Consider the following 17,648-nt stretch of genomic DNA (forward strand, 5'->3'; position numbering starts at 1 on the left):
ACATATGATTCCAAAAGATAGGGGCTGTCCATGGTTTGTTAACTATAGGAAGAATCACATGGTATTAGGGGGAACAAATGCTGAGTTGCACGTTTTTTGCTCTTTTTATCTTGAGAGAGTGCAGTTTGAATGCAAGTCAAAGAATATATCCTGCCTTCTGATTCTTTAGTAAGGCGAGTGCTTACGAATATTTCTATTTTTGGATTTTATATATGTAGACTAATAGCTTGTTTATTTTACTTTTACAGTTGTCTTAGCTTTTATTTTTAAATAATTTTAAAGTTACCAAAAAGTTACAAGAATCTCATAACACTTTCCACCTAGATTTTCCACATATTAAACATTTCCCACTTTTGCTTTTTCATTTTCTCTAGAAATATATTTATATATATGTGTGCATGTATGTATGTATATATATATATGTAGCATTATTATCATTCTAAGATATTTGACACTGAGTTACAGACTTGGTGCCCTGTTGTCCAAAAACACTCCAGTGTACTTCCTAATAACAAGGACATTCATACCCAGTAAAATGATCAAAATCAGGAAATTAACACTGATACGCTGAAAATGTCTAAAGTCTCAGTAGACTCCTTTATAATTAGCAAGCATTTTATCAGAGCAGGAGCCAGCATTCAGTCCAGCGTGAGTCCTTACATGGACCTGTCACTAAAAGGATCTTTTTAGTGTCCTTTAATCTCTGGTTCTTCTTCAGTCTTTCTTCATCTTGATTTTTTTTTTTAAAGATTACAGACCAGTTACTGTATATTGACTGTCTCTCAACTCATGTGTGCCTGATACTTCCCAGTGAGTCCATTCAGGCCTGCACTGTTGGAGCAAAGACCACAGAGCACTCCTCTCCTTTGACCCATCACACGGGAGCGGGGGACATGGCGTCCACCCACTCCATGTCGGTGATAGGACCGATTATAAGATGTTGTCTGAAAGGTATCGCCGTGGAGAAGTTACCATTTTTCCCTTGAGATTAGTAACCTTTCAGGGGAAATTCTTTGAGATTTGGAGGGAAATTCTTTGGGATTATGTACAGTTCCTGGTTCTCATCAAATTTTACTCACTCGTTTTGACATATTCTGATCATTCATGCTTAAGTCCATTATTATTATTATTGTTACCAAGTATTGATTTTGTAATTCCAACATTGCTTCCATATTTATTAGTTTGCATTCTACTTTAAGGATTCCTCATTTACTTAGTTATTCACTTACAAAAAGCCTCATGGAAGCACCCTGAGTGTGCATCAAGAGATGAACGGATAAAGAAGATGTGGTACAATGAGTATTACTCAGCTATAAAAGGAATGACATAATACCATTTGCGGCAACCTGGATGGACATAGAAATGGTCATCCCTAGTGAAGTAAGCCAGTTAGAGAAAGACAGATATCATATGATAATGCTTATATGTGGAATCTAAAATAAAATGACACAAATGAACTTATATACAAAACATAAATAGGCCCACAGATACAGAAAACAAGCTTATGCTTATCAGAGGGGAGAGGGAAGGAGGGATAGAGTGAGGGTTTGTGATTAACAGATACACACCACCACATAAAAACAGATAACCACAAGGGCCTGCTATATAGGCTGAAGTGAACGTTGCTCAGTCATGTCTGATTCTTTGCGACCCCATGGACTATACAGTCTGTGTCTCCAGGCCAGAATACTGGAATGTGTGGCCATTCCTTTCTCCAGGGGATCTTCTCAACCCAAGGATTGAACCCAGGTCTCCCGCATTGCAGGCGGATTGTTTACCACCTGAGCCAACAGGGAAACCCAAGAATACTGGAGTGGGTAGCCTATCCCTTCTCCAGCAGAACTTCCTGACCCAGGAATCCAGCTGGGGTCTCCTGCATTGCAGGCAGATACTTTATCAGCTGAGCTATCAGGGAAGTCCACTGTATAGGTTTTATATACACACACACACACATACATATATATACTACATATATATTTGTTATACATATCTGAATCACTTTGCTTTATACCTGAAACACAACATTGTAAATCAACTATACTTCAATTAAAAGAAAAAAAGAGCCTCATAGATTCTAATTGATGGGTGAAATCCATTACTCATATTTTGCATATTTATTCTGGAATGTTTTAAAGAGATTCAAACAAGGGAGAGATAAACGATGCTATAAACTTGCTACTCCTTTCCATCTCCTCTTCCGCACACACAGTATGATCCAGCTCTGCAGTCCTGCCCAGGTGTTAGTTAGGGTCGTCCAGCAGAAGCTGCTACCCTCTCAAAGGATGGGCGCCTCTGCTGCCCCAGGGATGCACTGAAGTGGAGCTGGAGGAGCGCAAGGCATTCTCTCCTTGGAGGCCTGGAGCATGTTATTGTTCTTCACAGTGCTGAGAATGCCAATGACTCTAAAGCTGGGGAAAAAAAGACTCTTAATGAGTTTCAGCATGTTAATGTACTGCAGGTTCCCAATTGTATGAATTTAAGAAGCTTAGCAATTCGGTATCTTCTGAATAATAGCATTTATTTTATACTCCAAATACTCCTGGGGAAGTCTGAATAGCATTGAAGCTTCTTTGGTGTAATAGCTTTGGTGGGCTAATTGACTTGAACAGTGGAATTGCTCCTTAAAAAAAAAAGCCACACAGTTTTGATTAATGAGCCTAGTAATAAATCATTAATCTTTTTAGCTCGTAAATGATAAGTACAGTGTTCTGTTTCCCCCTGCGATACATTTCTAGATTCTCCTGCTGATCCAGTGACCACATTTTAAGAATCTCATCATCAGTTTAATATGTCCACCTCTATGTAATTTAATATAAGGTCTGGTAAGTTTGCACCCATGAGAAATACAATGGGACAGATTCTAAATAGCAGTAATTGCTGTTTTATGAACATGACTTACATTTAGTTCGTAACTCTCCTTCTACAATGTCCTAAATGCTTTTATTTCTATAATTACTCATAATTATAGAGAGAATAATGAGTTACAGAGTTTCTACTATGTGTCTGGAACTCCCCTAAATTTTTAGTATATTGTGTCATTGAATTCTCATGATAGCTGTCTGAAGTTATTAGTTATTATGTCTATTTTACAGTTCAGGAAATTTGCTGAGAAATGATAACTAGTTACTGTGATAAAACTCATTAATGCCAGAATCACTGTGTCACTGTCTGTTTACAGGTTATTCCTATTTAACATTTAGTCCTAAAGGTTTATACATAAAATTTTTTGTTAAAATTGAAATTTATAAATAGTTAAACCCACAGTGAAAATTTTGGTTGTCTTAGTGGTTAATATCTCCTAAGGAGTTACATATTTCAGGAATTAATTTTATGTTCATAATGTAGCTGAGACACCATTTATAAATAATTTAGTCTGTCTAATCACCATATTGAGGAAAACAGAATTTCATGTTATGGAGAGTAAGAGTATAGGAGGCAGCTGTCTCCATCCTTGGTTACACTCATGTGTTCACTAATGGAAATAGCTTTCTTATTGAGATTTAGTTGTACACTGTCCATAAGTCTGAGCTCTCTATGGCAGGCAGGAAACATGCCCATCATGTCTCTGTTGTCAGGATTTAGCTCAGTGACTGATGGAGACTAGACAATTAAATGTTTGATGAGTGAATGAACAGTCAGCGTGTGTGCGTGTGTGTGCGCGCGTGCTCACAGTCCTATCTGACTCTTGGTGACCCCAAGGACTGTAGCCCACCAGGCTCCTCTGTCCATGGGCCTTCAGAATACTGGAGTGGGTTGCTATTTCCTTCTCCAGGGGTTCTTCCCGATCCAGGGATTAAACCCAAGTCTCTTACATCTCCCACATTGGCAGGTGGGGCCACCTGGGAAGCTGAACAGTCGATAGGAATGGTATAAAATATAAGAGGATGGTCTATTTGGTAAAGTGCCTTGAGTCAAGACATGTAAATCCACAAGTGGCTTTGGCTGGCATCAGAACTGTGTCCCTGAGAGCCCCCAGTTCTCCAGGTGTACTGGCCCAGAACCCAGGATTCCTGCAGAACTGCAGGCAAACAGATTTCTGCGTGCTTTTTTTCGTCCATCTTCCAGGAAGTCTTGGTGGCATCCTTCTAACTCAGCATTGAGTCATAAGAATAAGGCTGATCACTTTCCCACTGATATGTTTCAAGAAAATTACAAGTAATTTATGTGCCAAAAAAAAGCTGGCATTGGTGATGGAAGTTAATAATTTTCAAAAGTAAAATGGTTTATCTCCTTTGAACACTCACAACGCTCTGTGTACATCTTGCTTGCTGTTTTTCTACCAAGCTCATGATTTTAATACCAGAAATACAAGAAATGAAACAAGATGGTAGCATCCTGGTGACTTCCTTCTCCCTGCACTGATAGTGATGCATCAGTTTTCATGGTCAAACACATGCACATATTTTCTCCACAGTAATGTTAAGGATCACAGGCCACCACATGTTCTGCAGTCTTTTCAGGCTGTCTTCAGAAAGACTGGGATTAAATAAACCTAGGATATGCCATCCTTCACTTAGACTGACAGGATTTACATGTACAGCTGAATTTGTTTTCTTAAAGTAGGTGCTGGTGTCAAACTGAAGCATCCTCTCTCTGTTCCATGTGAAATGTGCATGGCTTTACAAAACCAGTTTCCTGTGAAATTGACATTGGACAGTTTTGGAATAAAAGTAGATTTGAGCAAAACAGCAATGTAACAGCAACATTTCACAAACCAAGCTGTCATTTTTTCACTCCCTCTATATAAAGCATATAGTTTTAAGATGCATCCTCATGTAATAGAGGTTAGAAGAAAACTAGCCAGGTGTGTTTTTCGTAGGAACTTGAGAAATTTTTTATTATGCCAGCCTTGAAAACAGAACTTAACTCTGGGTCTTTCTCAAACTTGTTCCCTCAGTAGGATGAAGGGATTTCCATTCATAGAAAGGTAAATTGTGCTTCCACTGAACACCTGTAGGAATCTACCCAGTGCTGGCTTCTTCACCGTGATCCCTTAGACGTTATGAACTAGCCTTTAAACACATTGCTTTTGTTGAAATCTCAGGTCTCTAAGTCAAATAAATTGGGATTTGAATTATCATTGGATTTAACAACTGTGTGACCTTAGATAATTGCATATCTTCTTTTAACCTCAGCTTTCTCACGTAAAATAAAGACATTAGCCAGCCAGACAGACAGGGGTTGTTTTAAGGAAGAGAGCCATAATGAATTTAAATAACTTTAAAGCCTAGTATGTGGCACAAAGTAAGCTTAAAACTAATATAAATCCCGTGTGTGTGTGCCGTGCTCATTCGTGTCCGACTCTTTGCGACCCAATGGACTGTACCCCGCCAGGCTCCTCTGTCCATGGGGTTTCCCAGGCAAGGATACTGGAGTGCGTTGCCATTTCCTTCTCCAGGGGATCTTCCTGACCCAGGGATCAAACTCACGTCTCCTGCGTCTCCTGCAATGATGGCTAGATTCTTAACCATTGAGCCACCTGGGAAACCCAATATGAATCCTATATAACAACAAATAATTTATATTACTTGATAATAATATTAATCCTTTGTAGCAATTACTAAATTAGTATGACTATGTCTTGTGCAATATTTGGGACATACTTATGTTTCCAAGTCCAAGCCCATACTGTTCGCTGTATGACAGGCCAATAAGTCAAGAGATGAGTTGATGAGGTCAGGGAATCATGACTTTATTGGAAAGCTAGCAGACTGTGCAGATGGTGGACTTGTGTCCCAAAGAACCATCTTACCCAAGTTAGAACTCGGGCTTGCTTTTTTCTAAGAGGGGAGGGGATGTGGTTGGTTGTTGCAAACTTCCAGAATTCTTCGCTCTTACAGATGTTCTGGTAAATCTGGTCATGATGTTCTTGTAAACCTCCAATAAACAAAGGTTATTCACTGTTCTGTGATTTTTTATCTCTATGCAAATGAAAAAGTGTTATCCCCTTAAGGGTCAGAGAATGGGCAATCCTGTATATTTTGGCTGATTCTTGCAGCAAAAACAATAGAATAAAAAAGTTAAAGAAAAAAGAAATGGACCCAACATTGAGTCAGATTTGTTCTTTTCTATTATACTTACATTAAAAACTTCTGTGTTGTTTCACACAGAAATTCAGATTTAGCAGAGTATCCTGCATTTTATGAGGATGCACTCTTTCCAGGGGACACAGAGCTTACCACCTGAGTCCTCGCACAATTCCAGCAGTCACCATGCATGGTAGGCGCTGAGGTGTCACTGACACTGAGCACAGTGGGAATGGTTGCCCTGGAGTGAAATTCTTTATCCTTAACACCTTTACGCCTCACTCGACGACACATCTGTGTGTGCCCCCAACATGCCTGTGAGCCTCAGCAAGACTCAGCTGTCGTGTTTTGGGCAGAAGACACAGAGATGGTTTGCATGTATTCTGTATGTGTGTGTGTTGTGATGATCATTCCAGAAGAAATGAACAGGATGCTGTAGCAAATGGATGGCCACATCCATGCCCTTTCCAGAATTTCAGTTGTTTGAAGAAGAACCATTGTCACTGTCCACGAATCAGGTGATGACATTCTATTCTAAAACTCATGGCGTCGAACGCCCCATTGGAGAGGTGAATGAGACTGAGGGAAAGGGGTGGAATTTGTTTACAATATTGAGTCTGTTTCTCTATAGTTTTGTTTCCTGTTCTCATTCTTGACCGTCAGGACTCTGAGTACAAAACCATACGTATTTGTGATACAACAGTACGTTATAATAAAACTATAGAGAGACCTCAATATTGTAAAATGTTAATTTAGCGTTTTCTCACAGGAGAAGCCAGCCCATCAGGTGATATGGGCTGAGTTCAGGAGGTTCTGTGGAGGGAGGAGTCACGCAGAGCCAGGACCCCGCCTGGCCCAGGACCACAGGTAACTCCACTCAGCCTCTGGGACCCAGGGCGCTCACTTAGCCCTTCACTGCCCACCTCACCCCGAGGGCTGCTTTCAGCCAGCCCTGCCATGGAGAGCAGCACGTGGCCCAGTGTTCAGGGTGTCCTGAGCCTTGGCCACGATTTCTTTTTCTCTGCTGAGTGTGTTGTCCAGAACTAACCTGTGTCCCCAGGTGAACTTGGGGATAAGAACTCCAATTGCCAACGCTGTGCTTACATGAAATCTGAAATAATGAAATCGTTCTTTGCAACATGTGTCCCTTAGGGAAATTGGTCTTATTGATTCTTCTTTTATGGAAATTGTTCTTATTGGTGCCTCAGGAGGAAAAACTGGTGGATGCCCTGCTCTGACTCCATCGGTATGTGAGAGCAGGGGAAGAGAAATCGCCTTCTCTCTCTTAGCAGAGGGAGAAGACAAGTGAAATTAGAGGGCAGCCGCCTTCATTGCTTAGCAAATAAGACAGGGGATACCTTTATTGAGCCCTGTTTAGGGGTGAAAGCCTACTTCTTAGTAGTCATCTTTACTTTCCCTTTAGCAGTCTTTAATGCGTTAGATGCTTCTAGAGGAAGGGGAAGACTGGCTCTCTTTACACCTGGTCCAAGACCATGTTTTTGTGGCTAGGGAACAAAAAGGTCCTACTGTGACGGTCAGGCCTGAGACTGCTCTCATTAATTTTATGGCAAAACAGATTTGACAAAATTAACACATTTATTAGTTAGGTACGTGTGTGTGTGTGTCAGAAGAGTTCTATTTCATGAAATCTGCCTGATTATGGAGGCTGACAAGTCTTAAGGTCTGAGGTCAGCAAGCTGTGCTGGAGACCCAGTAAGAGCCAGTGTTTCAGTTTTGAGTTCAAAGGCAGGAAAGAAATAGTGTCCCAGCTTGAAGGTGGTCAAACTAGACTTGAGGGAGGCTCAGCCTTTTTCAGATCTTCAGTGACTGGATGAGGCCCACTCACATTAGAGAGAGTGATCTGTTTTACTCAGTAAACAAATTAGTTTAGATGTTAATACCATTCAGGAAACGCTCTCAGAGCTAGATTTAGAATAATGCCTGACCAATTCTCCGAGCATCCTGTGACTCAGTCCAGGTAGCAGATGAAATCAGTCATCGGAGAAGTATGTCCCGAACGGCTGCTGCCCTCCAGATCTTGCTGAGAGGAGCTGGAACTCCTAGAGCCATGCATCTAACAGGCTGATGATGTTACTAGAAGGGTAAGAACATTTGTGTAAAAGTCAGTGTTAAGCGAATTCTAAAACCTCTGATGTCTTTAAGGGCAGCTTGTTAATGCAAGAGGCTCTGACTCCAAGCTTTTGTTTTCGGGGAAAGGGAATACATTTTGTTTTTGTTATTATTAATTTTTAAATTGCTGTAGCATTTAAAATAAGCTCTTCCATTAAAAAGTAATACCATCACAATATTTTAATTATCCTCCAATTAAAATAAATTTTAAAGATAATAAATTGCACCTTTTTTTCCGCATTGATTTTTCATTCTACTAGTGAGATCCGTTGAATAGCAATATTTATTGGCAATCCCAAGAGTTGGTGTACTGTAGTAGAAAGGGTACTATCTTGATCTTGATCAAGATCAAAAATATCACTTAATGACGTCATTTATTCACTTACTCACCATGTGTGTTTGGTATCCTTAAAATATCAGAATCGATTTTCTCGTTTGTAGAGTGATGATAATAACTCTTGCCTATCTACTGCCTAGGAGTGTTAGAAAGGGCCATACAAAATAAAATGAATGCCCCCAACACCTTAAATACTGTAAAACTCTGCTCCATTAAGGAATGATATCATTATCTGTAGTCTGTATGACCATCCCCTTTAATGTGTTTTAAAAATATTAAAAGTTATGTGTTTGCTTTAGAGTTGTTTCAGACATCTTCAGGATATTTCAGGATATTTTGTCACCACTGCTCAGGACAATTCATCCTGAGACAACTTTGTCTTCCTAACAGTTAAAAGTGACTATTAATTGATTGTACATAATGCTGTGCTTTAAAAAAAAAAAAAAAAAAAACTTGATAGTATATAAAGTAGGCAAAGACTGGTAACTTAGTGTAATATATTATCATGGAAAAAATAGAAATATAGTCCCCTAAATTAGTGTTATAATTTGATCTACCAAATAGTACTTGTTCAAAATTAAATACATACAAAAATAGAGAGTAAGCATTTAAAACTTTGTGTAACAATTTCACATTATCATGACATTTAATCCAAATGTAATTTTGATCTACTGAATATGGCAATAAAAAATTGCAACTTGCATTTTGTGTCTTTTAATTTCATTCTATTAGCTTTGACAAATATAAATATTTTACAAATATCAGTCTGTGACAGTTTGGAAATAAAAATGGTTCCCACCACAGGTGGCTTGAGAAGCTTTGCTGTAAAATCTCTAATGCCAATAACTACTTCCTGAATTTAAATATAATTTCATCAAGCATGAGTGTTAACAGATTGAGTGTTGAAATCTTGTTCAAAAGTTGTTACCTTTTCTAGAATCATGTATATATAATAGTTATGTTATGTATCCAACAAACAGAGACCCAGACATAATATTTGATCATGATATGAGCAATAATGTTGTCCTCTATTTGTCTTCACTTGCTAAGCTTTCTCAAAATGTTCTGAAGTTGTTCCAAACTACATTTAAAAAGTGAATGAATGCCAATAAATCTAACACCAAAAATCCATGGAAAGTGAAGTCATGAAATGAATGTTTATATACTCTTACATAATATGGTGAGGTCTCTGCTCCCATTAATAATGGGGCAGGTACCATTCTAACTTCTTCACAATCTTTTGACAAAGCTAAATAATAATAAATCAAGAAATCCCTATACAGATGAAAAGATACAGACAGACCAAATGGAGGAGTTACTTATGGTGACACGGTCAATTAAATGTAGTAGATGTATGAATTACAGTCATATGCTTTTACAGATTACCTGCTGCAGAGGAGTCATTCAGTGATGGTACGTGAGATGCCAACTAAGGCCAGGATCCCCTTTTTTGGCAGCCTTACCTTTGTGTCTAAACTAAGGAATGAATACGCTAAAGTGAATAAAATAAGATATGCAGAGATACTCTTTTCTGTACTAATAGTTCTTTGAACTACAAACTTCTGCCTACCATTCTCTGGAGTTTACGGGGAAAGGCAGTATGAAGCATTGGGAAGGACATTAGACCAGGAATGAAGGGACAGGGGGTCTATTTCCAGCCCATTACTAGTTAGCTGGGTGGCCTGGAGTAACTCATAAGCACTACTCCAGTTTCTATCTTCCCCCATCTGTTAAATGATCCGATTGGATGAGGTGCCCCTTCGGCTCCATTCTGGAGCGCAATGATCATGAAAAGTTAAAAACAGATTGGTAAAAGATTCTAGATTGTAGGTATCACATGAGTTATGTTTTTTTACAAATTTAAAAGGCATAGTCCTTCAGGTTCACAGTGCCAAAGAGCCTTTCAAAAGAAACCATCTGTTTACATAAATCTGACACATAAATAATAAAAACATAGTTGTATATATTATTTTAAAGTTCATTCTATATAGAAATTGATTTCTATTGTCAAGTCAACAAATATATTTGTTCAAGACTTGTATTTCAAAGGAGAGAATGACTTAACGAATAACACTGCCCAACACTATAGTCTTTCTATGAACACAAATCAAGGAATGACACTCTCCAATTCTGTACTGTCTCTGTGAATACAGATTAAGGAGTTGGCCTTGCTCTTTGAATTTGAATTCAGAAAGTGGCTTGCTGGGCAGTCTCTTGTGTACTAAGCTCTGTCTGTTTGTTGCACTCCGTTTTGAGAAGGTGCAAGTAAATGAATCAGGATACACTGGTCTAATGCTACTTGAAAGATGAAAAGATTGTACAGAATGCTGGCATAAGGGGATTGTTTGCTTATGGTTGCTTATCCTCATTTAGGACAAAAGGGTGCAGAACATCGGGCAAATTCCCACCCATTCCTGAGACTACCATATGTTGCAATCTGCTCTCTGGGCTAAAGCAGGAACTCCCACTGGGACTTGAGTTGACCTGGAAGTGTAAGATCCAAAAATCACACTATGAGAAAGTTATTCTTTTCTCAACTCTGATTCTTCTCAGGAAAAAGACTCTGTCTGGTCCTAGTGTAGTCAATACCTCTCCTAATTACAGATCTCATTTGTAACTAAGAGAGAGTCAACCACCAAGGTCAAAATCTTCTGTGAAGAAGCAATATCTAATATAATTTAATAACATTAATTTGTTACCAGTTTTGATAGTAACCTACTTCTGCCAAGTGATCCTGGCCTTTTAGCTACACAGCAACATAACATTGTCTTTTTAAATGGGTTTACTTAAGCCCAAAGGTATTTTGATGTAAAGAAAAGTATTAAGTAAATAAAATCAGTACATGGCTGGCACATTTTCTAATATGCAAATAATTATGCAAATTATTAAATTATTTTATTAAATTAAATAAATATTAAATAAATAAATAAATAAAACAAAATTTTATTAAATTAAATAAATTAAATTAAATGCAAATTATGCAAATAATTAAAGCGTGGATAACACTGGACTGGACTAGTGGAAAATGCACTGAGATGGAAGATAGAAAACCTGACTAAATTTAATTTGAACCCTGTCACTAATTATCAAATTGTCTTCAGGTAAGATGATGAAAAATCCGTGCCTCCATTTCCTCATTATCCAATAACTATGATGCTATTGGCTTACCTGCCTTTGGGAAGATGATATGAAGATTAGAGAATGGGCAGTAAAATAATATAAAGGTGAAAGTTGTATGTGCATAGGCTTGTTATTACGTATCTGAAATACCACTTTTTTTTAATCACCCCCTTTGGGGGTGGGGATCATGTCACTTAGGAAAAAGTACTATCTCTGTTTTCTCTCTAGGATCATACCATTAATTAGTGATGTGTGTGTGAGAAAGAGAGAAACTGACCACAATTATACAGTTGCTCCATTTAAACTATATTCCCAAATGCTAAAGTTGTGTTGTATTTTTTGATTGATTGCATATTTATTTGCAGAGAATTCCCTGGTGATCAAAAAGCTTGAAAACTGTGTTTCAAAAAGAACCTAATAACAGATCTTATTCATCTCAAAGCCTAATAAAAACATTATGACCTGCATGAATATTTAGAACTGCTAAACATAGTGGAGTGTACTGTCATGCCAAACTTGTTTCTTGACCTGTAATAGTAATTGAAATCTTGTTCATTGTGCTTAAAAACCTCAAATTTCTACAGAAGATATCATCTCTTCACAAAAGACATTTTTACTGTTATATAATCTTATTTGCTACAGACTTCAGAACTGCTTTTCCCACTGTGATTGTGTTTCTTGTTGTTTTAATTAAAATATAATAGTTCATTTAACTATCTGATCTATTTTGATATTAACTAATCATGTCAAGTTTTTGGCTGTGCGTTATTTTGAGACATATAACTGAGTTCCAACATATAAATTCAGCCTGTAAAATAGCAAATATTCCTGTACTTGGAAATAATGCTGGCAGGTTCTTTGATTTCCCATCCTATTAAAAAAGCTTATTTAAGCACTGCTGCTTCATAATCTCATTCACGTGTAAATATTTAGTTACCTTCTGTGTTCTGAATGCCACAGACAGAGGACCCTGGCAGGCTATGGCCTATAGTGTCACAAAGAGCTGGACAGGACTGAAGTTACTTAGCACGCTCGCACACACGACTATGAACAGTCTCTAAAGGCAACATTAGTAACTAGTGGTGAAGGCAGTTAGAGTGGTTATAGAACCTCCAGTCAGTGGTCATAGAATAAACGTGTTTGTGAGTGAAGTTGCTCAGTCGTGTCTGACTCTTTGCGACCCCATGGACTGTAGCCTACCAGGCTCCTCAGTCCATGGAATTTTCCAGACAAGAGTACTGGAATGGGTTGCCATTTCCTTCTCCAGGGGATCTTCCCCACCTGGGGATTGAACCCTGGTCTCCTGTATTGCAGGCAGACACTTTACCATCTGAGCCACCAGGGAAGCCCAATACCTTTGTTCAATTACAATAAAAGTTCATTAATCTTTTCTAAGGGAGGCTGGACAGAAAGCTTGGTTGTCACAGATGACATTGTTTCTATGAGAAGCATTCTGGCCCATAGGAATTCAGTGAAAAGAAACATGGCCCTTACTGAAAGAACTTGAGCAGAATGTTGGAGATTGGAATCTAGATGGCAATGTAAGGAAAATGTATCCATTTGTGCAGTTGTTTCTCTATATTCAGAACTTACCACATGTGTTTCTTTTTTCCCTTAGCAACAAGAGCAAGACCCAACAAACCTATACATCTCAAATCTCCCCATTTCTATGGATGAGCAGGAACTTGAGAATATGCTGAAACCCTTTGGACATGTCATTTCCACGAGAATACTAAGAGATGCTAATGGAGTCAGCAGAGGCGTTGGCTTTGCCAGGTAAAACACCTGCTCTTTCCTAAGTATTCACTTTTAATTCCATCCCTTTCTAGCATTAGAATAGTGCTGGAATGTAGAATATTCAAAGAGAAGTAGCTTATCAAACTGACTCTGTATCTTTGCTTTGAGTTAGAGAATTCCAATGCAACTATGAATATGTTGTTCCTGCTAAAATATGTACACAGAATGTTTATATCTGTCACATGTCATAATGAAATGCCTAACACTTTCCCAGTCCTCTCTATGCCTATAGATGAACAAAATCAGATGCTGTCAATCTCACTAAGGGTAATAAATGCTCAGAACCCCAAAGTCAAAGACCCCACAGGCTGAACAAAGCATCCACATGATTTAACATTGATTTCCAAAGGGCTAGATGGTAGAATTTCTCAGCCAGGGGAAGAGAGAAGATTCAGAAAAACAGGAATTGTTGGGAAGTCCCAAGGAACTCAGAAATCTAAGAGGAGGTGAAGAGGGCATTTGCATTTAAGAGGCCCTTGCTGTGAGCTTTTGATGTTTTAATCAAAACAAAAAAGAACAAATTGCACTTTTCTCATTGTTGGAAAAAGACGAGTAGTTTTCTTTTTAACTTTAAGGGAATGTTTACCAAAGGGGATCTCAGCCAGAAATGGAGTTAAAATGGTTGTACCTGCTGTGCTTTCATGAAAAAAAAAAACAAAGTGAAGGAAACTGCCGAGAGAAAGAAGCTGCTCAATGGCAAAGAAGAAAAGGAAAAGCTGTGTCTCCACGGTTGGGTGTGTTTATGTGTCTTCAGCGGACTCAACGTGAATGAATGGATGGATGTTACATGTCATCTGGAAGCCAGCCCTTTGCAGACAGGCACGTCTGCCTGTGGGGAACCCTGCCATCTCTCGGAAAAATCATCCCAAACCAAGTTCTGTGAACACACTCGGAAAGATACGAAAACACAATTGTTAACTAATCTCTACCTTGACTTCCTGGAGGTCATGGACCAAATCTTAATGTCTACACAATGTTCTACACACACTAGCCTGGGAGACCTCTACAAGATGCATGTCTTATAAAGAGAAGACAGCAGAATCAAGAACATGTCCCAGACTTGAATATATTCATGAGGCATTCAAGTTTTCAGAACATGATTAACTGTTGATTTTAATGGTCAAGGCAGAGCTGATCAGACCACCTGGGTCTCTGAAATTTGCCTGTGTGTCATTCTTGGAGACGGTACTGGCTGATCTTGGAGGCCTGTCACTGCAGGGCTCGTGAATGCCTGCCACGCTGCACTTCACACGGCGCATCCCTGCCGGCCCAAACCTCTCTCTAACGAATCCGTTTCTCCTTCATGTGTGGTGCTGCTGCGAAAGAAACGTTTCAGATTCATCAAGTGAACACCTTTTTCCAAGAAGGTCTATTTTTTTTTAAATTATTTTTAAGCAAAAGATTTTTGGTACAAACTATGAATATATTAGTTTGTTCACTCAGTCATAGCAGAATTCAACAGACTAGGTGGCTTTAAACAACAGACACATATTTTCTCTCAATTCTAGAGGCTAGAAGTTCAAGATCAAGGTGGCAGTAGGGTTTGGTTTCCTCTCTGCATTTTGTATCAATAGATAGTCTTCTTTTCCTGTGTCTTCACACAGTCTGCCCTTCGTGTGTGTTCTGAGTCTCTTCTTAGCGTCTTCCCATCAGTCAGATTGAACTGGGATCCACCCATTATATATACACGATTTATAATCCAGTCTCCTGGAATAAACCATAATGGAAAAGAACATTTAAAAAAGAATGTATATATGTGTAAAACTGAATCACTTTGCTGTGTAGCAGAGATTAATATAACAGCGTAAGCCAACTATACTCCAAGTAAAAAGTTAATGAACTTAATATAAAAATGTTTATACACACACACACACGCACACAACTTTATTCATCTATTATTGATGGACACAGTTCTTTACATGCCTTGGTCATCATAAAAATACTGCTATGAACGTGTGGGTGCATATATCTTTTTGAAATACTGTTTTTGCTTTCTTCTGATGTACATACATGAATGGGATTGCTGCATCACGTGGTGTTTCTATTTGTAGGTTTTTGAGGACTTTGCACTCTATTTTTCAGTGCGTGTGCCAGCTGACATGCCCGCAGTAGTGTGCAAGAGTTCCCTTTCCCCCACATCTTGCCAACATTTGCTATTCGTGTTCTTTGATGATAGCCATTCTCACAGATGTGAGGTAATATCACATTGTGGTTTTGATTTAGAGCTTTCTGCTGACTTGTGACGTGGATCATTCTTTTCATTTGTTTGTTGGCCATCTCGACATCTTTTTGTGAAAAATGTCTACTCAGGACTTGTGTCCATTTTAAAATCTAGTAGTTCAGTTTTGGATATTGAGTTTTTTTTATATATGTTGAATTTGTATGTTTTGGATATTAAGCCCTTATCAGTCATATCAGTTGCAAATATTTTCTTCCATTCAGAAGGTTGTCTTTTTGTCAATGGTTTCCTTTCCTGTGTAAAATCTTTAAAGTTTAATTAGGCCCCGTCTGTTTATTTTGCTATTATTTTCTTGGTCTTAGAATCATCCACACACAAAAAAAAATTGCTGTAATTTACATCAACGAGTATTCTGTCTATGTTTTCTTCTAGGACCTTTTTATGGCTTCTGGTCTTACATTTAGGTCTTTAATACATTTTGTATATGGTGTGAGAAAATTTTCTAATTTCACTTTTTTTTTTTTTTTTACATGCAGCTGTTCAGGTTTCCCAACACAACTGTAGGTGAATTGACCATTAGTGTGTGAATATACTTCTGGGCTCTATTCTGCTCCACTGATCCTTGTATCTGTTTTTATGCCAGTACCTCACTGTTTTGATTTCTGTAGTTTTGTACTATAACCTAAAGTCAGGGAACATGACACCTTCCAGATCTATTCTTTATTCTCAAGATTGTTTTGGCTATTTGGGGTCTTTTATGCTTCCATAAAAAGTTTAAAATTATCTGTCCTATTTCTGTGATAATTGTTATTGGTATTTTGATAGGGATTACACTGAATCTGTAGATTGCCTTAGGAGGCAGAGTGATTTTAACATTATTAATTATCTCCCAAGTTCTTTGATCATCTTTGCTAACATTACCTTGAACTCTTTCTCGGATAGATATCCACTTAATTTTTCTTCTGGGTTTCATCTGTTCTTTCATTTGGAATATGTTCTTCTGTTGTCTGATTTTTCTTAAACTGCTATTTTATTTCTGTGTATCTGGTAGGTTGGTTGTGTTTTCCAACCTCGCAGGAGACATCTTGTGGGCGGTCTGCTTGTCATGGCTCGACCCAGTCCAGGTGATTGCCAGACCCTGCCCTTTAGAGAGGCTGCTGATTGGCAGGCATGGGTCATGAGGTGGCTAGCAGCAGAACCCGATGGGACCCTGGGGCTAGCGCTGGCTTACTGATGGGTGAAGTCAGGGTCCAGGAACCCCAGGACTGGTGCCTGCCTACCAGTGAGTGAAAGAAAGTTAAAGTGTTAGTCACTCAGTATGTCTGGCTTTTTACGAGCCCGTGGACTGTAGCCCACCAGCCTCCTCTGTCCATGGGACTCTCCGGGTAAGAATACTGGAATGGGTTGTCATTTCCTCTTCCAGGGGATCTTCCTGACCCAGGGATCAAACCCACATCTGTCTTGTATGTCTACTACACTGGCAGCTGAGTTCTTTATCACTCGCGCCACCTGGGAAGCGGAAAGGAAAGCCAGGTCCCATGGACAGTGTCATCTCCCCGCTGGGCAGAGCCGTGTCCTGGGGTCTGGCCGTAGGCCCAGGCGTGGTTTCTGAGAGAGGTTGCTATGGGGTGTGGAGTGTCTTGAGGCTTGTTTTGGCCTGCTGGTCTGTGGGCCTGAAATGGTGCTGACCTGCTAACGGGTGGGTAAGTCCTGCCACAGCAGGCGGCAGGGCTATGTCGGTTGTCCTGGGACTGATGTCTGCCCTCTGATATGTCGGGCTGCATAGCAGAGTCCCTGGCTGCAGGTTCTTAGGGATTCCAGGTCTAGTCCCTGTGTGTTGGTGTGAAGGACTGGGCCCCAGGATCTCTGGTAGACAGGGCTATGTCCAGGTGTGGCTGTGGGCTCAGAGGTTCTTGCAGCGCCTGTCTGCTGGTGGATGGGGCTGGGTCCCATCCCAGTTAGTCGGGCTCCCAGTACTGGTGCCAACAGGCTGGTGAGTTGGGAGAGAGCTGAGTCCCAAGGCTAATATACTAGAGGGAGACTTCCACTATGGCACGTT

General features: G+C 39.3%; 1 protein-coding gene across 6 annotated transcripts in view; it reads left to right on the plus strand.

Annotated features, from left to right (window-relative positions):
* Positions 1-17,648, plus strand: part of RBMS3 (RNA binding motif single stranded interacting protein 3) — a 773,699-nt gene that overhangs the window by 468,952 nt on the left and 287,099 nt on the right. For all 6 annotated transcript variants that reach the window (XM_065932912.1, XM_065932913.1, XM_065932916.1 and 3 more), the window contains exon 5: positions 13,232-13,389. In XM_065932912.1, coding sequence (XP_065788984.1) covers positions 13,232-13,389 — 158 coding nt within the window. The remainder of the gene's footprint in view (positions 1-13,231; positions 13,390-17,648) is intronic.

The sequence above is a fragment of the Muntiacus reevesi genome, chromosome 4 (assembly GCF_963930625.1).
Source record: "Muntiacus reevesi chromosome 4, mMunRee1.1, whole genome shotgun sequence".
NCBI classification, from domain to species: Eukaryota; Metazoa; Chordata; class Mammalia; order Artiodactyla; family Cervidae; genus Muntiacus; species Muntiacus reevesi.